Source organism: Aulostomus chinensis, chromosome 19, assembly GCF_037954235.1.
Source record: "Aulostomus chinensis isolate RoL2024-O1b breed Wild chromosome 19, RoL_Achi_v1.0, whole genome shotgun sequence".
Classification (NCBI taxonomy): domain Eukaryota; kingdom Metazoa; phylum Chordata; class Actinopteri; order Syngnathiformes; family Aulostomidae; genus Aulostomus; species Aulostomus chinensis.
In genome coordinates this window covers 4044153-4066379 of record NC_141338.1, presented here as the reverse complement: position 1 = coordinate 4066379, position 22227 = coordinate 4044153, and the positions used below count along the sequence as shown (strand labels likewise).

Below are 22227 nucleotides of genomic sequence, written 5' to 3'. Positions count from 1 at the left end.
AGGGAATCAACTGGACAGAGACTCCTAAAACCAGTTCAAACACCGGTAGGAAGGGAGGATCAGGATGAAACAGTAACGACAATCACCTGACACTCTGCTGTAGTTGGTCACGTCGTTGTGTTTACACCATCAAACACGAGCAGTTAAAAAAGGAGAGCTCTGGACGTGCAGTCACGGCTCTACCGGTGCGTAGTGGATGAGCTGTGGACGCACTCATGACGCAGGGATCCAGGAGGAGCCGCAGGAGAGACGAGTCCGAGCACCACACGGGGGCAGAAACACTGAGGGAATCAGCACCTCCACTCACGGGGCAGGTCAGGTGGGTTTAGCAGGATCACACCGGCAATTACAGCGTCCTTTAACACTCTTACTAACCAGAACTGAGTCCAGTCTGACTTCTGCCAGTCAGCTGGGACTCTAATCCTCCTGGTGTGTTCGGCTCCATCGTCTCCTCTCCTGTTCAAATCTAATCATTTTTCTGATTTCTTAGCAGCACTTTAAAATCGCTTTATGCTATTCAATCAATTACTATTGTTTGTTTTTTTTACCCATAAATTGTTGCCTTGCGTTAATTTGTTAATATATGTGGATATTCATCTTATTTGGAAACGAATAACAATAAAATCATTTCATCACAACCGAGGTACGTTCAGCGTCACGTCTCCAGGTCATGTCCGTACACAGCAGGTGAAAGTTAATGAAAGCAACCATTTTCACGCATTTATTGATACATGAGTTTGTTAAAAGTCGTTATTTTTTTTAATAGATTTGGATGTTAACTGCAACCGTGAAAAAGTTAAAAAAAAATCCACTTGAATCATTTATATTGTTGGTAAAAAGTCAATTTTATCATCTTGATGGTTCAATAATTGCTAGACCTGTTAAAATGTTTTTTTTTAAAAAACACTAGTAAAGCAATCATCAGGCATTAATCAGTTGAAAAATACAGCAGTCTCCGAAAATCAGACGTCAAAGCTGCACAAAAAATAAATCGAGATTAAACAAAGGGAAATAAAACAGATGAAAATAAAAAAATGAATGAAATGAGGTGACGCAGAAGTAAATATTGACGCGATAAATACAAAAATATATATTTTTGCATCACTCACAAAACCCCGTTCCAAGCAGCACAAAGCCTCCAGATAGCCTCGGCACCTCCTTCCAACCGCAGCGCAATATGACTTTCATTATTTTTACAGCGCAGTAAAACGCGGGTGGCCGACACAAAGTCATTATTTCACCATTTTGGAGAAAATGTGAAACGATTTGCAAAAGTAGGTATGACGGAACACGGGCCTCAAACACCGAGGGAGGAGGGAAAGTGGAAGTCCCAAGACAGACCTGATATGAGTTTAAAGTGGGTTATTATGAATTATTTGTGCTTGATCGTAAGAGTAATAATTCCAATTGAATATCGTTTAAAGATATTAATTATTTGCACACTCTTTTCCTCTCAGGAGCGTTAATTTAAGAAAGCCTGCGTGTTCCGTATGCGTGACGTCTGAACGCAACAGGTGTGTGTGTGTGTGTGTGTGCTTTTCCCTCTTCATTTTTATTTCTGCTGTCTGCATTTTCAGTCACGTGTTTGCCAAGATGAGCTATTGTTTGGCTTCTAAAGTGCTTTAATTGCTGCAGGAGGCCTGAGCTGGAAGCCCTCTCACCAAACCACATGTGCTCCCAGCTAAACATTAGTGGACGGATTTGGAAACTACATGTGAAACTGAATTCTCCTTTTGAAATCCAGAAAGAAAGAAAGAAAAAAAAACTTCCAAAAGGGTCAGATAATCCCTGGAAATGGTGATTAGACGAGAGTAATTAGCACTGACCTTGCTCTCCCAGCATGCTGGTAGTGAGGGGACCCAGCCTTTGTGTTTGCATTGTTCCGCCAGCGTACTCTCGTATGGTGCATGCTAATAAGAAGGTGCAACTCACAAACAGCTTGAGTTGGTGTTTAGCCTCTAATCTGAGTTTATTGTGTGAGGTTATTCTGTTGTAAGAAGGAGCTGGGATACGTTGGACTGATAAACGCAGGTCTGACAGAGCAGAAAATTAAAATTTAAAAAATGGTACAGCCATCCCCCCCCCCCCCCCTACGTCTTTATTAAACCTTTCAACAAACTCAGCTCCCCCTCGTGTTTCTGTGGCTTTAAGTGTGATCCGGTTGGACGCGGTCTGACAGCATCTATTCTGCATCATCTTGTTCTTACTCACCACAGAAGCTATGATGTTTATGCTGAGTAAAATATTCAACCCTCAAAGACCCCTTTTAAGGCTGCACCATTCCTTAAAAGCGACAGATGTCTTGTGCACCATGTCACCCAACACTCAGCCTGACCTATTTGCTTTGGAAACTTTCGCTGCTACAATTTGAAATAATCTGAATGTCGGTTTAATGTTTGCTCTGTTCAGTGGCAATGACAGTCCCACCGCCCGTTAGAGGGTTTTTCATTGCTAATTTCTCAAGGTGCGTTTAACTGTTTAGCAGCATCCAACAGTGATCACATCAAAGTTGCTGTTTGGTATTTTATGTAACTTGCATTGTGGAATGAATTTGCTCTCTCTACCAAAGACGCAGCTACGATGAATCCTGCTGGCTGACTTTCGCAGATCGTCCACAGGAGACAATATTTCTGACATCAAACAGAAACATGTTGCTCTTAAAGCATTTTCAGTGCCGTAACCATCACAAACAAAAATTAACTCCCTCTCAGAGACCGTGGACAGACAAACAATCTGCAGGGTTCGATTTTGTAACCCCGGACCAAAGGAGGCGGTCTGGGAGGCTCAGGTGCTTGGCCCTGGGTGGACGGCCCGGAAGGCTTAAGGGCAGAGAAGTGGAAACTCCAGGTGGAGGTGAACATGGGCAAAGCAGACACGTTCAGGGAAAGCTGAGAGAGCCAGAGGGCAAGAGGAACAGCTGAAGCTGGTCCAGAAGACAACCGGGAGGCTCAGCAGACCACTGGAACCACCAAAGATGGAACCTTCAAAGCAGGCAACAAAGGCAGATCTGCTCAAGATAGTGACCCCAGCAAAGGAAAACCTCCCTGAAGGCTGGAGGAGGGATTCCCCCGTAGGTCAGCAGCAGAGGTGGAATCCCACTGGTGGCCGGTGACAGAGGAGGAGCCACATTAGAAAGTGACCCTGGAGAAGTTGTGGCCATGACTGCGATGACTTGAGTGGCTGCAGCTGGAGACTTGAGTCACTGAAGGTCTGGTTCTTTGACTTGGTTCTCTGGAGCTCTGAAGACTGGGACTGCAGAAGGAGATGCTTTGGTGGCTCGGATGGCAGCAGGTCTGGGGACTTTGCTAGTTAGCTGTTGCATGGCTAAGATGACTTGGCCTGCTGTGGCCTTCAGGGGCCTGCTGCTGATTAGAGGGCTGAAATGTAACTTGGAAGGCTGCAGCTGGGTAGAACAGGCTTGAAGGTGGCAGGGACCAGGGCCAGGCTTGAGTCACGGTGATTGCAAATGACCCAGGATCAGGCTGGAGTTCAGCAGGGTCAGCCAGCATTTAGAGGACAAGAACGGACCTGGTTTCAGTGAGCACGGCTGGGCCTCTGGCTGGTGCTTGTTCCTTCAAGTGTAAGGCTAGAAACAAGTTCTGAGACTGTCAGTCATCCAGACTATCACCTCAAGATCGTGGATTACTCTCCAGGACATCTCCTGTGGTCCTCCTTATGGTGTGCCCAGAGGACAGTGGGGTCATCACAGCTCCTTCCACTACTGCTCTTCTCTGGGGGTCTAAGGATGTCCAAGCTGTTGCTGCAGCTGACATCTCAGGACCAGGAACAGACCAGGTGTCCAAAAAGCCTGCTGGTGCCTCATAAGCAGGAGAAGATCGGACCTCCTAAGACCCCCATAGAAGAGCAGTGGTGTAAGGGGCCACATTGATCTCACTGTTTCCTGGACCCAGCACGAGGAAGACCACGGGAGATGTCCTGGCCTCAAGTCTTTGGTTCTTGTGTCTAGCCCTGCCCCTGGAGGGAGCAGGCGCTCCCCAGAGACCCTGGTCCTTATTAGACTTCTCTCATAACTGTGGCGGGACCTGTGCCAACAAACATTGCAGCAGTAATGTGATTATTGATGATTGATTATTGTGTCTGTATGCGTGTGTGGCATTTGCTTTATCTGAGGGGGGAAAAAAACCCAACCAACAGCATTTCACAAACATGACGTTAGAGGCTTCTGTCTGAACTTCTCTGAAATTTAGAGACAGGAGAGGCTGATCTGGCGAGGCTCATTCACATTTTCGTCTCTGAGTCCCTCGTGATTATTTTTAGCAGCTGAAAGTGGCTGTTTTCAAAATAAGTTCCTGACCGTATATCAAAAGATCCCACAGTGGTGGGCTCGCTCTGTGCCTGCTTCCATGTGTGTGTGTGTGTGTGTGTGTGTGTGTGTGTGTGTGTGATGTGCTACGCAAGAGCCTGTGCAACTACAGGGCATGAAGACAGGGGACAAATGGATTCCATGTTGGCAGGAAAACACGCTGGAGGCACAGGAAAACTTTGTTGTTTATGAAGAACACGTGAAACCAATCAAATGTAGATTATCTTCCTGTTGTTCCAGCTTTTGTCGTTTGCAGTTTTAAGTTTGCTCACCAGTAACGTCACCACCCAGAGAGCAGGTTTGTATCTGTGCACAAACGTTAAGAGTTTATAGGTCACACACGCTCGCACCGAGTGGGGATTTAGCTGGTTTCACCGCTTGGTGACAGACACTCCTCACACTTTTTATTATGCTGGTGAAAAAAAGGTGGTGAGAAATGCCAGTGTGTCTTTTCTTCAGGATCCAGGGAAAAACAACCTCCCTCAATCTTGTTTTTTCCTCTCTCTTTTTCTAGACGAGCCTCTAAACCTCAAGGGGATCAGATAAATAGTCAACCCACAGGAAATGATTTGCAGACCTCCTCGGCATAATAACCCATTTGCATACTCATCCTTGTATACATGGAAACACGTAACTGCTTCTCCCGCTAACACACACCATATGCACAAATAAAGAAAACACACACTCTCACAAACATTCTTTCGACACTGTTTTTCACGCAGAAGACTGCTCCTGTTTTCCCCGAACGAACGCAGTAAAACTATCAGCTACAGCAAAGTTAAAGTATTTTTTCATTCACCCTAAGGTACGGAGCACCCGGGTGGCCGTGGTGACACCAAGAGAGAAGAAAAGATAATCTCACTTTTGGAGGAATTTGTAACCACCACACACGTCCCGTCCCCATGCTTAGATTCATTTGTACCCTCAAGATTGAATTTATTCCCACAGTTCAATAATTATGTGGCCGCAAGATAACTTGTTCCCATGTTTTGACTACGTGATGATAATTGCAATTTGGGAACAATTACATCTCGAAATTCCAATTCAAATAAAAGAGCTGTATGGTATGGAGCCATGCAGTAAACATGGACAGAGAAAAAAGTACTCGTGGTCAGAGGATGTATTTGTTATTTCCAAATTTCGAATAAACTGTTCCCCCTGACATGTAAGTGGTCCCCACAACTAATTAATTTGTTGTCACGAAATGTAACATGTTCCCAAAATGTGACTTATTTTTACCCATGAGATTTAATTATTCCCACAATTTAATAAATTAACTGTGGGCTAATCATTTTGTAGGAACAAGTAACATCTCTACAATAAGGTTGTTTTTCATTTTTTTCAAGTATTCTCATGTAAAGCTTCCCACAGTTGACACAGAGAGAGGAAAATATGTTTTTTGGCCACAGGGCACAAGTCATTCCAAAAATATTATTGATTTGTGCTCCAGAAATAAATATTAAAACAAAATGTAAGCGCCGTGTGATTCATTGATTTTCATAGATAAAATGGTGGTAACAAATCATAACTGCACAATAAAATCATTTCCCTATTTTTTAAAAAAAAATATAACAGTGATGCATGAAGCTGTGCCGTAGACATTGTGAGAGGAAATACATCATTTTTGTGGCTAGAAGACATAACTTTCCCCCCAAATTTGACTGCTTTTCATTAATCAAGGTGATCTTGATGCTTGTTCCCACTCCCGGTTGAAGTATAACTTAAACTGTAAAAGTTACATCTCATGACCAAAAAAAAAAAAAAAAAAAAAAAAAAATGGATCAAAGCGTGGGAACGACTTACGTCATGTGGTCAGAAAATAATCCTTCTCCCTCTCGATGGTCACTCTGGGGCTCCAGAGTGAGGTAATGATGATGGTATTTCGTGCTGATAAAGTCATCTCCCTCTCTCTTCCTCCGCCCCCACCCCGTCTGTGTCTGTAATAACTTTCCCATCTCGGCGTTTTTACGTCCACCCGGCTCACCTCGGAGAGCAGGTGCTCAGCTCATTCACGGAGAGCAGACCAGGGTCAGCTTCATGTTGCTGCGTTATTGGAAATAAAAAGCGTTATGAGGTCAACCGCAGCGGATTTGAATGTATTCTGAACGCAATTACATGTGACTTTTGCAAGGGTCAGCGCTTCGTCACACCACAGGAAGACATATCATGTGGAAAACGAGTGCAGCTGATAATTACATTCGAGGACAGCACTTAGCCTATATTTCATTTTGCATATGATAAGATGCTTAAGTAGTCCTTAGGAGGACAGCATATTACTTTAACGAGGCTGTAAAATGGCAATATATCACAATATCTGGTAATTATTAACACCAGATGTGGCATATTGAATAATAAATGAAATACAGCTCTTGTGTTTGCATCAAAGGTTGTGTGACTTACTGTTAAAATCAAGTTTAAGTTCCACTCATTTTCTTATTTATACAATTTCTCTGTTGTGAAAAATAAAAACTGGGACTACTAGCAATTTCGGGGGGAAAAGTTTCTTGTACTTTATTTTATTTATTTCTTCATTTGTTTTTAGCTTTTTAAAAAATTTCCGGTCCAAATCAGCAGAGGGTTTTTTTTTTATTTGTCCTTCAATCACGTAAACCTTCAGGTTCTAATCTTAACACCTCCACACGTGTGGAACAGAAAGCACGACTCACCAGTTAAGACTTACCAGTGAATAATTTGTATTTGAGGTGTATTTTGGCTGTACTTTCTACTCATGAAAACGCCCTGTCTAAATACTCACTCTTCTATGCAGATGACGCCAGTCTTTACGTAAGCGCGTGGGAGACGTGACGGACAACAAAAAAGCTCAAAGCTCAAACTGACCTGGGTATCAGTCGCCATCAGTGGAATATTTCATTTGGAGAAGCAGCAAAAATTCACATCAGTCTCTTTTAATTAACATTCATCAAAACATGTAACAAATTAGACTGAGCTCAGGTGAACTCAACCCTCCTCATTCCCTCCCGCCCTGTTGACTCTTCTGTTGCCTTTAGCAACGGGTGCTTTATCACCACTGTGCAACTTAAGCACAAGCACAATAATCACTCACAATACAATCTCCAATATGTGATGATGCTGTTTTAACATCATATTTATGATGAATTTTTTGAATGCTAACATGTCATGTGACAATGCCACTTCTTCCATAGTTTTGTGTTATCTTTGTCAAGAGTATAAACAGTATATATGCGACACATTCATTGTACTTAACACCAATAACTGCATACTAATGCTAGTTGACACATCGCGGCTGTTATAAAGGTCCTGTGTCATGATCCGTGTCTTGATTTCCTGTTTTATTTTGTAGTTGGTGCCCTGTCTTCCTGTGTGCGCCCTGCTGTGATTCCCTCATGTGTCTCACCTGTGATTGTTGCACCACCTGTGTCTCGTCTCCTTGTGTGTTTCCCATTGTCTGGTGTCGGTTCATTCTTGCGGTTGCTGTTTCCGTCGCTGGTCACTCTCTCGTGTTCCCGGCTCCTCTGCGTTCCCCAGTAAGTTTTTAGTTTCCTGGTTTGGTTTGCACTTCGTATTCGTCCAGGACTTTGGCCCGTTGACCCCTTTTGGTGTTACTTTGTTTTCTTCCTTTGAACCTCGCTGTTTTTTTACTTCACCTTTTTGATGAGAAATACTTTCTGTGGAACTCCCCGTGGCAACCGTCCGTGTTTGGGTCCTGTTTCCTCGTAAAAACCCTGACATCTTGAGGTGCATGTACTGTAGGAAATACTTCAGCTCAAGTATTTTATACTCTGAATTGTTGTAGTTTTAAAATGTAGCAATTTTTTTTTCAATATTTGCTATTGCATTCTGGGTAGAATGATCTTTATCTTTAATAATATATATATATTCATTATAAACCACTTGATAGAAAATGTATGTATAGCATGGAATGTAAACCTTATTGGATACATTAACAGCATTAATCCTCAGCAGCCACAACCTCAAGCAGCTTGGTTTTGGTTTACAGTAACACAGGAGAGTATTGTAATATAATAAACTTTGGGGAATATCGGTAGGAAACCATGTCTCAATACTATTCGATGCAGCAGCGAAAGAAACTTCAACAAAAAGCAAATAGCGAGAAATTATTAATGCTTAGTTTATTTACTGTTTGAATGGTGATTAATCAGCGACGGACTCAAAGTTCCCAGATGGTGAAAGGGTTTCTCCTGGTCGTATGAAGTGAAACTGAAAGGACAGAGACTCACTTATTTGGCTTAGCAAAGCCCCCGTAAGGATTACCCTCCTTGCTCCCAGGTTTCCATTCCTCCCTGTCAGTAAATACAACAGTAAGTATAACATTTCACACGGACAGAAATTAGGAGCAAGGAGAAAAGTAAACATGGGAGAGTTTGGGCGCTGGGTATTTTGGAAAAGAAATCCTGTGTTTGTATTAATATTTCACCTTTGGGAAAACTTCTGTCACTGACAATTTAAAGGGCACACGGCCAACATTATGTCAATTTGCTGTTACGCTGGTATTTATGACTTTATTGAATTAGGGCAGAAAGTCTGTGGTGGGTCGCGATGTTCAGGGCGGGAAGAGAGGTGAAGAAAAAGGGCCAGTTGGAAGAGGGAAGACTTATTTTTGTTTCAAATGTGTTTCCGTCCACATATGGTCCTTGTTTTGGCCTATATACCAAGAATCTCAGAGGTGACCTTTGACCCGATCCTCAGACTGACATGATTTCGGCTGTCTCACTCGGAGCTGAATTCGACCCCGTGTCTCTGAAGTTCAAGGGTCACCTCCAGGGAGCAGCAAATTAACCCAATGTGTCAAACCTGGCATGACACCATGTTCAGCCGAGCTCTGCTGTATAATATCCTCCTCTTTTACACTCCAACTCTCTTATCCTGTCTTCTTTTGTAGGGTTATTTTAAATTTGCCTCTCTTTTATGATGTGTGACCAATTCAACCCCCCCCCCCTTTTTTTTAACCTCCCTGCAATTCCACCTCTTTACACGGCAATCGCTTCCCCTCAGTTCTCCTCTGTCTCTTTTCTTCTGATATCTTCTTCCTTTCTTGTAGCTTCTTTCTGATCCCTCTCCCTCACTCTCTCTCTCTCTCTCTCCCTCGGCCCAAATCCTCCTTACTCTGTGTCTTTCCCTGCGGTTAAAGACGTTTCAGTTCAGCTGTCACAAATTATGTTCGCCTGCCCAGCTGTCAAAACAGGGGGGTGTCCCTTTCATTCCACCTCACATACTATGAAAGGAGATGGGAGGGAGGAGGGCTTTAACGCTCGTGTTTGGACACAAGCAATTATCTCTAATTATTGTTTTTCTTTTCAGTTTCCCTGTCCCGATGGAGGTCCGACTAGACGAACATGCAATAATCCGCTCCAGTCGTCCAGGATCAGTGGGCCTCAGAGTCCAGGCTCGGTCCTGGGACTCTGTGGCTTTCATCTCAATGTGAGTCAGGAGTTGATTCAAACATGGAGTGATGGGAGAATTAACCCCTGGGACCCAGCTTTCAATGGGCTCAGCTAAGAGATTATATGTGTTGATGGCAGGCTTTTATATGCACTGGGCTTTCAAAACGTCAGCTGTTAAATCAAGGCTCCACCTAGTATATTTACCTCTTCTCCCCACTGGCACCTCATGTTTCACAATCGTCTTTGTACCCCCGAAACTGTGCAAGACGGAGTATCATTTCCTGCGAAAACGCCGGTGACACAGCCCAGGGAGGACTCGTCGGGCTGCCACTGGGAGTTTCTGTTCGATGTGCAGCTTCAAGATTCCCATGACTGTCACTGCGCCTGTGGGATTCGAGCTCAATTTAGTGCATGTGAAGATATGCGAAACAGTTGAAAGCAAACGCACACAGACTTGAACAGACCAACATCTGATGTCAGACACATCCTAAAGATTGTAATTAATTTGAGTTTAAAGCTGACAACTTTGGTGGTCCTCGCAGGGAGAAAAAAAAAAAGCCTTCTCAAGGGGGAAGGAAGAAAAAAAAATCCTGTCCGTCTTTGCAGGCTTTTACAACATGTTGCATGCATCCTTTGGTTTCTGCATGTGTGCCAAACCCAAAGGATGTTTTGGCAAAACAAAAAGCCGCACGTTTCAAATATGAGTGACACGAGGGATGTCGAGGGAAGGGAGAGAGCAGAGGAGGAGACAACAAATGAGAGTTAACATGAGTGACCATGGAAACAACACAGTAACACAGAACAGGGTCCAAAAACACAGCAGCTGCAGGTTTGGATTTCAGTGTCCAAGAATATGGCTTCTGACTCAGCCTCCTTTATTACGGTCCAATCAAAGCATGATTATTAGATCACATGAGTCGGCCAAACCTCCTCTGTTCATTGTCCTGGAAATGTTCCCTGCTGAGACCATTCATACGTCTTAAAGGCCTGATTACAAAATCATTCAAAAGGATTACAATTTCTGTGGCAGATCAGTTTATTTCAATGGAATCACTTACAGAGGAAAAGGAAATCCATGTCAGTTTTAGCATCAAGATGATGTGGCTTTGCTTTGTTTGCAGCGTCCATTTTTTTTTTGTTAACCCTCCTCGGCCACAGTGAAAACGCTTCCAGCAAATGGGCTCGCTGGCACAGATGTGTGAGCTGGAGGAGTTGCTCAGTATCTCTTCCCTGAAAAGAGAGTCGGTGGGAGTGAACGCTCAAGTAGACGGAAAGTGGGAAGACTCTGAAAAAGGCAGGAGGGAAAGCTAGCATGTTCTGCGTTTGGTAGCTGTTAGCATGCAAGCTAACGTTCACCAACTATTTTGGATAACAACCAAGGATGGATTTCACTTTCCCATTTTCTGATTTTTGCTGGATTCTTCAGAATCCTTTGTAGTTTCTGGTATTACATTTTAAAGCAGTTACAAGACTATTTCACCATGTCAATTTAATACTAATATATAATGACTCTAAATAATAAAAAATGTAATGTCAGTTGGAAGTGGATGGTGGATTTTATGGGGATGATCTCCACTTTACCTGCTGTTGGTCAGATGCCCTCTAGTGGCCATCGCAAATATGACCTAGAAAAATTGTATATCAGATGACATGTAAAGCAAGACTGTTTTGTTTGGTGCTTGTTTACTGTTGCAACATTTGTAGCGGTAAACCACAGCAGGTTATTCTTCATCATCCCTTTTCTGAGTTTTTTTTTTTTAAACCTAAACAATCATTCAACAGTGTTATGGTTCCCCAAGAATTTCCTTTTTCCCCCCTTCTATTTGTTTCTTCTTTATTGTGAAACAAACGTTTCTGGGAAGCCCCATGATGATGAACCGATGGGTAGTTTTATAACAGATGATAGGAGCCCTCGCCTACTTCTAGCAGCCCCGCCATCTACCAACGGGAAAGGACCAAATACCCACAATGCACTGTTTCGAACTCCACAACTCTGAGAAAGTCAGAATGGAAGTTTGCTCATAAGCGGTTTAATGGATTTTAACGTGACCATCACGGCAAACCCGAACCTCAAACTGCATTTGGTGACATTATATGACAAGTCTCTAAATGTAATGTACATTACGGGACCACCGGGGTGTGTGTGGGTGTGTGTATGGATATATATGTATGTATGTATATATATATATGGTAGATTCACACATGTAGGAGTGCATGCCTCTTTTACTGTGGAATAATTCAGACTCTGTAAAAGTCATTTATGTCATTGAAAACCACTAATATGAGTTCTGCCTCACTGCGTTATGGGCTTTCCATGTGTTAGAAAGACTGAGACCTAAATTCTCTCCTCTGGTTTTCAACTGCAGATCCAAAATGACATTCGTGGAGCAAGTGGGTGATGGACTCGTGACAGGGTCATTAAAAATTCCATCCGTATCGATAAAGATGTAAACACAACATTGACGTTTATTATCTCCGCCAAGGAGGTCATGTTTTTGTCCGTCAGCAGAGTTGCTCAAGAACAAGTAATTCTATGGGACCAATTTTCATCAAACTTGGCGGAGGACCCGCCAAGAACCCTTTAAACTTCAGAGCAGATAAGTCACAGCGCCACCTGGTGGCAACAGGAAATGACTTGTTTCAGAACTCTTGCTCCTCCTGGTGGGTCGGCCGGTTTTATCTCCATTTTTTTCAGAAACATCTGAACGGTTTGCCGATGGGTCACATGTTACCGTGGTGAGGCGGCCATGTTTGATATTTGCTGTGGAACAGGAAACTGTACTCCATGTGGTCAAATCATTTCTGAACACCACACATCTGACGAGAGTGCCGAAAATATCTATGCGTGCGCGTGTGTGTCATCTGCAGTGCCACCTAGTGGACACAGGAAGGGATATTCACAACACAGTAGGTGCACTCTTGTTGGTTTGTGTGATCTGTGATTGTGAGTTCTGTCCGTCTTGGAAGTTACCTGTCCATCAACCAGGTGAATTTCAGTCCTATAGTCACTTGTCTTTCAGCTCTGATTTCTTTTTTTTTTTCAACTTCCCAAGGAAAAATCTTAACTTTGTCTGCTTGTGATTTCTTTCAGCTTGACAGGTTGTTAATAGATGAATTTGATTGGTTTTTTTCCTTGAACAGTGTCAAGTTTAGAATGAGAGCTCACCCAGAGAGACGAGCTATCAAACATTGTGAAGTTGGTGAAGTGGATTGATGCCTCAACGGCAGCAAACCTCTCACACACCGGTCGGTGGTCATGTGACTGTCCTATAAAGATTAAAAAAAACCAAACACATTGATTTAAAACCAGAAAGAAAAAGAATCAAAGCATTATTACCTCATTTCAATCAATCCCGAATACCTGGCGCACATGTGGAAGGTCAAAGTTGACCCATGTGATGTTGCGCTTTGTGCTCTTATGCCTCCCCCCCCATCTTCATTGTCCCAGTGCTGGCTCCTCTTGGCTGGTGTCACATCCACCCCCCTGCTGCCCCCCCCCCCCCCCCTAATTCCTCTCTCTCCTATAGTCTGAGCCACCCTTTTTTGTGTCCTGAGTCTATAGTGAAGACGTTACATAGCAAATCTCTATTGTCCAGCCTCGGACCCTGCATGTAATCTCTCTTGTCAAAGGGAATATTCAGCGATTAGCCCCCTGCAAATTACAAGGAGTGATCAGTGTGTCTGTTCAGCCCTCATTAACCGCTAACAGGGCTTCATCAGAACCACCCACACGAGCGGGACCTTCAACCTCTCACCCCTGACACCTGCAACTTTCTCAAATCGGCTCCCCGAGCTCAGGCTTCGGCTCATCTTTTTGTGTCTTTCTGAGGCGTCTGAAAGACAGGCTGATTAAAGCGGAGCAGCGGCGGTCTGAAAGACGTCCGCATCCATTCAGGGACTGGCACCACTGTGGCATCATCCCGCCGCACTAATAGTGAGGAGGGAGACAAGTGAGGGTGTCCCTGGGTGACATGACAGGCCCCGCGCCGTGTTATCACAAGACCACCCATCTGTTACATGTGTTGGATAAACAGAAGTTGTAATATCTAGCAGATGGAGGCTGGCCGGCAGGGGTGGGGTAGGGTGGTGGGTGGGTGGGGTTACAGCAGGAAGGGGTCGACTCCGATGCTGGTCAACTGGTCATTTCTCCTGTCCCATTAAGCACCTGGGATCGGTATGTTTTGTCAGCTTTTCCCAAGTTTTAGGTTTCATTTGCCCTGCTTTGAAATCAAACACACCCGCTTCTCACACACACACACACACACACACACACACACCCCAGAAACAAAGCCTTCTCTGACCAACACACACAAACACACATGTACAAGCCTGCTTACGCACGGATCTCCCAGCTATCTGCCTCACACGTACACGCAGATACGGCTGATGCATACTTACTTCATGGAGTCATCAATCGTTTTTTTGATTAATTTTTAATAACTAAAGTTTATCCTCGATGTTTGGATTGAATATCGAGGGTTTAGTTCACCACTTTGATCCACAACTGACTCTAAAACGCTGGAGTGATCGCAGTGAAATTTGGAACTATTTAGGGCACAAAACGTGATCACACTGAAAGCTTTCATTTCGGTCAAAATCGAGAACCAGGGGGCATTTGGATGAGGCCTCGCTCCTCTCAGCCAACATGATGTCATCAGACCGCATTCCGGATCAGCTGAAAAATGGAATCGCTTGTTCCTAAACTTGTTCGATCAAATCTGATCAAAACCCATCTACAAAATTTGGACTTCTCCTCCTGCAACGAACATGAGCTCCGAACAGCACAGCAGGGGAAAAGCGGTTTCATTTAGAACTCTTATTTATCATGAAGGCTTTAAAAAGCCAGACGCAGCACAGTAGCAGGAAGTCGTATTGTCATTTGCGGTTAATTTCCATAAATTTCTGCAGCTCTCGCCGTGAGTTCATGATGCCAGCGGGTTTATACACACTGACTGCACGACACCTTGGACACTCCCACCAAATAGGTAGAAACATAACTCTTTTTTTTTTTTTTTTTCCAATAGGAACTTTATTTAAAGGTTGCAGTGTACAAACATTAAAAAAAAGTCAGTCATTCCAGTTCACTATTGAACTGCAACAGCAGCATCAAGATTTACAGTCACATAATAACGTAACAAAAATTATGACAGAGATCAAGAAAAAAGAAAAACAAAATGCAAAAAACCCAGGTGAGGCAATTCTGTGTGGATATATATATGTATGAGTGTGTGTGTGTGTGTGTGTGTGTATATAATATATATGAGAATTGTATTTGTGACAGCTTATTTGTTGACTGCCTCTGCATGGATGTCAATCATTGATGTACATTTCTTATTCGTCCTCAACTTCAGAGACTTAAAATAACAATCAACCTGGAACAACTTGAATAATGGAGTTGAGTTTTGAAATTTAAATTCACGGCTGTAAAACTTCCCTAATAAAATGTAGAGGTTAGCAATCGTACATACTGCAGTGATTGTGACGATTGTTTGGGGTTTTTTTTGTGTGTGTTGTCTGGACCCCAGGAAGACGAGCTATCGTCTTGACGTCAGCTCATGGGGATCCTGTGAAATAAACAATTTCTTTTCTATGAAGTCAAAATGGGTCATAATTTTCTTCCCTTCAGTCCTGATTTTATGTGATGTTTTGCACAGATTAAAGTTCTCAAGTTCTTTCCAAAATGCACTCCAAGAGCAACCATACAACCGGCGAGCCACCGTTTCAGGTTCTCTGTTTACAAAGGCTACATTTGTTGTTGACGTCGAGGGCTCTTGATGTACATGAGTTGCACGGATTTACGTCATGTCGTGTTTTTAAATGTAATTCTCTGATTTTGATTGTGACACAAAGTTTAAAAGGAGCAAGCCACGCCTTAAGCCAACGAGGTGGAAACATAACTGATTGCGCGCCGCTCACGGGGGTGATGAATGCTTCGTGTCGCAGGTCATCGAGGTGACGTAGAAGCAGAAGCAACACAGTGGAAGTGAAACACGTTTCCATGGCGAAAAGCCTTCAGTGGCATTGTTTGCTGTGAGGAAATCCTCTCCAGCTCTTATGTAACTGTTGCTATGGTAGCATCTACCTCTTCTTTATTGCCGATTTAAAGGAAGACTTTCATCACTACTAAACCCCGCCCCTATCGCCTTAAAGGTTGCTGATTGGCCAAAACGACCTGAGCAGCTTCTGCTTCTTGCGAGGTAACTTCCCGTTCCTAAGCTGAGTTTTCTTATCACACTTGACTGTCGGATCTGTTTTTATCTCTCCACAAAAGCAGATGTGACAGATGTTTTTTGGCACAATTATCTTGGATTGATTTTTTTTTTTAATCTGTTTGCTGACATCACACTAAAATGTCCATAATTCAAAGCGTGGCATGATGTTTCTTTTTTTTTTTTTTTTGCAACGGTCTTCAATAAATGTGTGCAATGATGGAATAGCTGATCCAGGATATACCGAACATGTGATGTTGTTACACAGCCTGTCAGTCATTTTTCAACATTGACAGGAACAAAAAGGAAAATTTCATTGGAAAATCACAAGTTTAGGAGGTTAACGTGAACTGTGATGGAATGTGATCATTTTATAAACCCACACGCTCTACAGCCCACATGTGAGGCTCTTTTGTGCGTTAGCCAGCGAATTAAAGACTACGGACACATTTAAGTGATAACTGCAGAAATCTTGCAGGATGAAAGAGGAGCCCGCTGCCTTTTCACCCTCCCACGAGCTGCATCAGCTGCAACTTTTTAAAATTCACCTCTCAGCCTGTCGTAGAAATCACTGCAGCGAGTTAAAGCATGATAAAACATGAAAAACACAAAGGAAACTGATACTTTTCTGAGAGCTCATGGTGTCCAGACGGCACGAGGCAGTCGAGTGTCATATTCCCAAATGTTACCAATCGTAATTTTGGGTCCTTGATCATTATCAGATGTTGCAGTGAATGTCACCCAAACACTTCGGTTTCTCCTCGTTTGTATTGATTGGTAAGAAAAGGTGACATTTCTTAAAAGAGTAAGTGTGGAAACAAAAAAAAAGAAATGTTACTGTAAAACACAGAGTCTGTATTTCATTGTGTCCTGCAGCTGAGTTGTTTGAGGTGAATGCAGTACAATTGAATTCAAGCGATGTGGTTTGATCAGATCTGCCACTGACAATGCTAACAATGCATTTTTCATGGTTGGTGATATTTATTAGGCTGTCAGCGAGAGCAAGGCCCTCCGTCATGGCTGCATTGTCGTTTAATCATCCAGCATGTCCCTCTAATTGTGGTTTCCTTTGTAGCGATGCCTTCAAAGTCAAGATGAAGCTGTCAGAGGAGGAGAAATTACTGTTTGCAAACATGGCGTCCATCAATAAAATCTCTCGTGGTGGGATTCATATTTCAAAATCGTATGATTCACTGTGCGTTGGTGTCACGGGAGAGGTTTTATTGAACTTTTATCATGTGATGCAATGATGATCTGTTGGTTGTGGCTCTAATTGAACAGCAACTTGTATTCACTGTATTACTTTGGTAAAATAGCTTTTTTATGGTCTGATCAGCATGAACACACAAACCTTACAGTCACAAAACTGCTAAACTGTTGGAAAAAAAATGCTTTGATTCAAGAAATTTACGCAGCAACAGTCGACTGAATGTTTCAACCTGGAACTTTTTGTTCGTCCTCATGGGTAAAAAGTGTTTGATAGGGACTCAAATTATTTGTAATGTTCCAATACGGGTCAGCCCACCAGAAATGTCCGTCATGACCTCTCCGATCGCGCTGTGGACGACTCACTTGAATATGATGGTCATCCCTGTTTATTTGAGCCGGAACTGAAAACGTGTGACGTTAGAATGTTTCAGATCATTTCAGATCCTAGTGATGGCTTCAACCCGAACTCATCAGTAAACACAACTCGCACCCAGGTTGAATGTGACCGTGTTTTATTTTCAGGATAAATTGAAATGTTTAAGTCAGTGGGTTCAGCCCGGTCTATCCAGATCAATCCAGTTCAACTGATGGTTGGAGTCAGAGGCTTGATTCCTCAACCCGAGCTAAGAGATTTCCTTCTGGACGAGCGGAGAGGAATACTGCTGTTGTTGTACTATTACTGTATTTACATTTTACGCATACTTTAGGTGAGAATGTGGGTGTTAAATTATTTAATCTGTGGTGGTTTTATTGAGATGAAGCCTACAATTTGCTGTCCTTGGGGAGCTTTCATATTGATGTGCCAAATCTTAGTCGGGTACCACCATAAAATGCTTACAATGTGTTTTTATTTTAATCTTCCTGCATAAAGCAAACAAAAAACAGATTGTTGTGGCGTTATGATGATGAATCTCGGCAAAAAAAACAAACTGGAGGCAGAACATCTTCTCTCATTCGTGTGACTGACATCTATGGAGGGATCCAGGCACGTCGTTTCATGGAATATATGAGCCAGCTCGCTCCCGCGTGGAGCTACACGTCATCATCAGTTAAAACGAGAGGAATTGATGGGAATTGCATCCATCTGACACAGACACAGGCCTTTGCCAATGTCCGGGACAGAACTGCAGTTTTACACGTTGTTAAAGGGTATTAACTGCAGCCCTCCACCAAGCTTCCTGAATCCAACGGCATGAAGAACTCACTGTAACCTCCGTAGTGCCGGCAACACGTCGCATTTCATATTTCTGTTTTCTTTTTTTTTTCTCCAATTTTGTGTTCTGCGCGACAAGAGAGATGTGTCTGCAGATTTGACACACGTCGTTTCATTGTGCTCATGGGGCGACTCGCAGCCCTGCTCTTGTCACACGTGTCTCTTGTTTCAGTTGGTTTACTGGATTCTGGACGCTTCTGCTGCAAGTTCTGCACAGTAGCAACTTCCACAGCGATCGAGACCTGCAAGCTACCTGCAGACTAGTTTACATACCCGCCACATGGGCTGCTGTCGGTGTAAATGGCTAATATCCTTTAACCAAATAAGCTGGGATGCAAAGAATGAATTTCTCATCTAAAATCAGTATTTATTCTAATATTCAGATTCAGAAAACTTTATTGATCACCGTGGGGGGCAATTAAGGAGCTGGTATTTGGTAGCTTGCTGCAAAGTCATTTCTTGATTCAGCTCGGAAAATATTTCGCAGAGGTGATTTTGGGATTTAATTGTCATCTTTTTTTGCGTCTTGATGTCTTACTTTTACATGTTGCAAGTTTATTCTGCTCTTTTCTGCATGCTGAATCCTCTGGAGCTCATCGCTGAGCACGTTCTACGGAAACATGTTGTGCATTAGACAACTTCTGAAGTTCAAGAATTTATAACCACTCATCTGCTCTTCAGACACACACTCGATGTGAAAACGCTTGGCTCAAGTACAATTGCATCTGGATTTTCTCAAACATTTGTTTTGCCTTCACAGAGCATCAGTCCCATTCTCCCAGAGCCGTAGATCATTCTCTCCCAGGAGAGGGTGAACCGGATTTGAAATACAACAAACTCTGCGCTCGGAACATTACGGTATTGTGCATCAACATAAACAAGAAATTAGACGCAACAGAAGCAGCATTTACTAAAGTCAAATCGACCCCCTACTCAAAAAACACGTTTTCCTTTTTGTTACTTCTGTTGCGTGTTTGAGCCTCGTTGTGAAAAATGTTTGTCGAAAGCTGTTTTCATGTAGAAGTGTCTGCTCATCAAAAAAAAAAAGAAAAGAAAAAAGACCCAAAAAACAAGAGAGGTTGGGACCAGACTAGTGACATCACAAAAAGTTTGTTTGGATCTTTCATGATAATATATCATATATAATATGATGCAATTACACATCCAAACGCGTCAGTTCCAAAAAAGTAGAATTCAGCTGGAAAAGACCCTTAAACACCCATAGATTCTATGAGTGCTGCAACAACAACATGCAATTTGTGTGGGATAGACCTTTAAAAACTGGGAGTACTTCTGCAGTAAATTGTGTGATAGTTAATTTGGAAGGTGGCGCTGTCATGAAAAACTAGTTTTCTAGGACTGCTGGCCAGAAACTGGGTCTGATGTCATGTTGCTTCTGACTATGAACACATTCGACAATCTGGGTGGGAATGAAGTAACAAGGCTGGTGCATTGAAGTAATAGTATTAGCTAATGGACAAGCTCAGTATGCCCACATTTGTGAGCACTTAGGAGACAAAATACATGGGGGAAATATTGCTTTAATACTGCAGTTTTCATCCTCACACACATGTCACTTTGTTAAAAAAGCGATCGCTACTTTCTGGCGTCTTTGTGAACTTGGAGAAACAAAGTCTCACTCAGTGGAGGACCACACGTGAAGCTCTCGCCTCAGCTCCAGTCTCTGCTCCCTTCATATCGATCATTTCCATAAAATGTTATTATGAGGCTAATTGTACTCCCGTACTTCAGATGTGATTGCCAGCGGATGAAAGTCAATAAAATGTGGTATTTGTGGGCTTCGGGATAAATCCACTTCAGCATAAATGATTCAACAGCCTCCCTTGCTCATTGACTAGACTGTGTGGCGTTGAGATTTCAGTGTGAACATTGCAAAACCTTCTGGCTGAGAAATGATGATCGATTTTACCCCCATAGCGAGGGCATGTGAGAGTCTCTTTAAGCCAAATGTGTGCCGAATAATGGCCGCGGTGCAGCACAAGTAGTTAATGCTCACTTAACTGATAAAAGTAGGTAAAAGTGTCGATTACTAGAAGGATGATTTGAAAGGCAGCATGTAGGTAAGTGGATTAAAAGTTACAATCACTAGGAACCATTATCTTTCTGGTTCATGTTAGAAGTCCTTCACAAACTAACAGAAGAATTTGACTGGAGAGGAGACGCCAGCTGTGCAGTGAGCCGCTCTGATAAAGATATTGCTCAGTAAACAGTTCCAGCCTCCTCCCGGAGCTGGAGATTGTTGCAGTATAATGGCACACAACATGAGCTGTGCGCGCCCCAGCTGAGAGCCACTGCTATCAGATGTAGGGCGCAAACCACAGCGTGTGAGACCATGTGGGGCGGACCACCCATGAGTGTGCCTCCCCCATTTTCCCTGGCTGCAGCTGGAGGAGACACAATGCTGGAGCATGGGAACTGAGCACCAGCCATCAGCCGAGGAGCTGATGCTAAAACGAGGGATATTTTTGGCTTCGTAAATGAGGACAGTCTCACTTGACTTTCAATGCATGCACAGTTTTTTCCTCTGAGCCTTTATTTATTCAGGGGTAATTCATCTGAGGGTTTCAGACATTTGCTGGTGACACTGGTGCAGCCTGGGAGGAAGATGGGACATAGGACCTCTTCAGTGTTCTTGGGAATTCTTGAGTTGTGACCAGTAGAAATTCTACTCAAGCCGACTCAGTGTTCCACTACAATTCTTGAGTTTTTCCTTATTCTAAAAAACACAATATTCCAACAAAGTTATTCACTCAGCTAAGACAAACAAATATTCCAGCAGTAATCCTGTTTATATGCAATCTATAGATTCAGAGTAGCGGACTTGTCAGTGTGACTGAGGGGCGGAACCGAAATTCCGCTATTGTTCCCCTCCTGTTGGTCTAAGTATGAGCCCTAGCTCTGCTCGGGGTTCTGTGGAGAGGGTCTTTACAGGTGGGGAAAAAGAACACTGGCTTTTGTTTTTGGATGAAAGATTTTGAGAGAACATAGCAATTTTTTTTTTTAACAGAAACGTGGCTATAAGGTGGCTAAAGGACAGCAAGGTGCTACGCTGTTGAAGGAACCAGAAGCTTGAGACACACATAGGCTGCGGGAACATATCTAAAAAATGTATCTTAAAGCAATGTCAGCAAATCCCACGAGTCCTTATGAAAGACGCACAAAAAAAAAAGAATAAATAAATCGAATCGCTTAAAGACCAAAAAACAATTTGAATGTGTCTTTTTACATGATCCTTATTTAATTTAGAGAGCTGTCATTTTCAAACTAATACAAGAATATTAGTGTGCATGTAAACGTAGCCACTGTAAAACGAGCGCATTTCCAAGGCTGATTCATGTTTTATACGCTCCCCACCAATCATATCCTCACTTGACAACTATAACCATATAAACATGGGTCATAAATTCCATCATCTTCCCCCTCTCTGTCATTTTCAACAGTTTATAACAGAATACTTTTGTAAAAGATGTTGAAACCGAAAGCCGAAGCATCGGACCGGGATGTTTAGGTTAAGTAACCTCCTGGGTTAATAAACTAAACAAAGGTAAACCGTGCAAAATGTCTGCAATGAAAGCCAGGCTAAGTAAACGAAGCAGAGTTTACAAGATACAAGAGGTTGGGGCTGCATGCGTGAAACTTTAATGTGAAACAGGTGATGACTGTGTTTTTACTCTAATAAAGAGGCTCCGCGGGAGAATCCTGGCCAAGGAAAGATTATTCAAAATCACATTACAAACCCATATGTAGGCTTGCACTTGCATATCAGCATGTCCTGTTGCGATTAACATTACAGCAATAGATGTAGATTTTATCAGTGCTGTATGATTTGATCAGATATCTTGTTTTGTTTAACAAGTCTGGCCTCAG

The 22227-nt window shown here is 42.9% G+C and overlaps 1 protein-coding gene across 1 annotated transcript; it reads left to right on the top strand.

Annotated features, from left to right (window-relative positions):
* The first annotated feature begins 178 nt into the window (after positions 1 to 178).
* Positions 179 to 18603, top strand: LOC147243709 (uncharacterized). The gene is made up of 4 exons (XM_086188234.1): positions 179 to 319; positions 9626 to 9745; positions 16993 to 17078; positions 18512 to 18603. Exons 1-4 carry the CDS (start codon positions 216 to 218, stop codon positions 18601 to 18603), a joined length of 402 nt encoding a protein of 133 aa, XP_086044360.1. The 5' UTR covers positions 179 to 215.
* Positions 18604 to 22227: the final 3624 nt, after the last annotated feature.

What these genes read in the sequence shown, in the direction of transcription:
- LOC147243709 (XM_086188234.1), top strand. Translation starts at nt 216, where the DNA reads ATGACGCAGGGATCCAGGAGGAGCCGCAGGAGAGACGAGTCCGAGCAC. An exon ending in CCACTCACGGGGCAGGTCAG is followed by an intron (nt 320 to 9,625) that starts GTGGGTTTAGCA and finishes TTTTCTTTTCAG; the next exon opens with TTTCCCTGTCCCGATGGAGG. An exon ending in TCTGTGGCTTTCATCTCAAT is followed by an intron (nt 9,746 to 16,992) that starts GTGAGTCAGGAG and finishes TTTCCTTTGTAG; the next exon opens with CGATGCCTTCAAAGTCAAGA.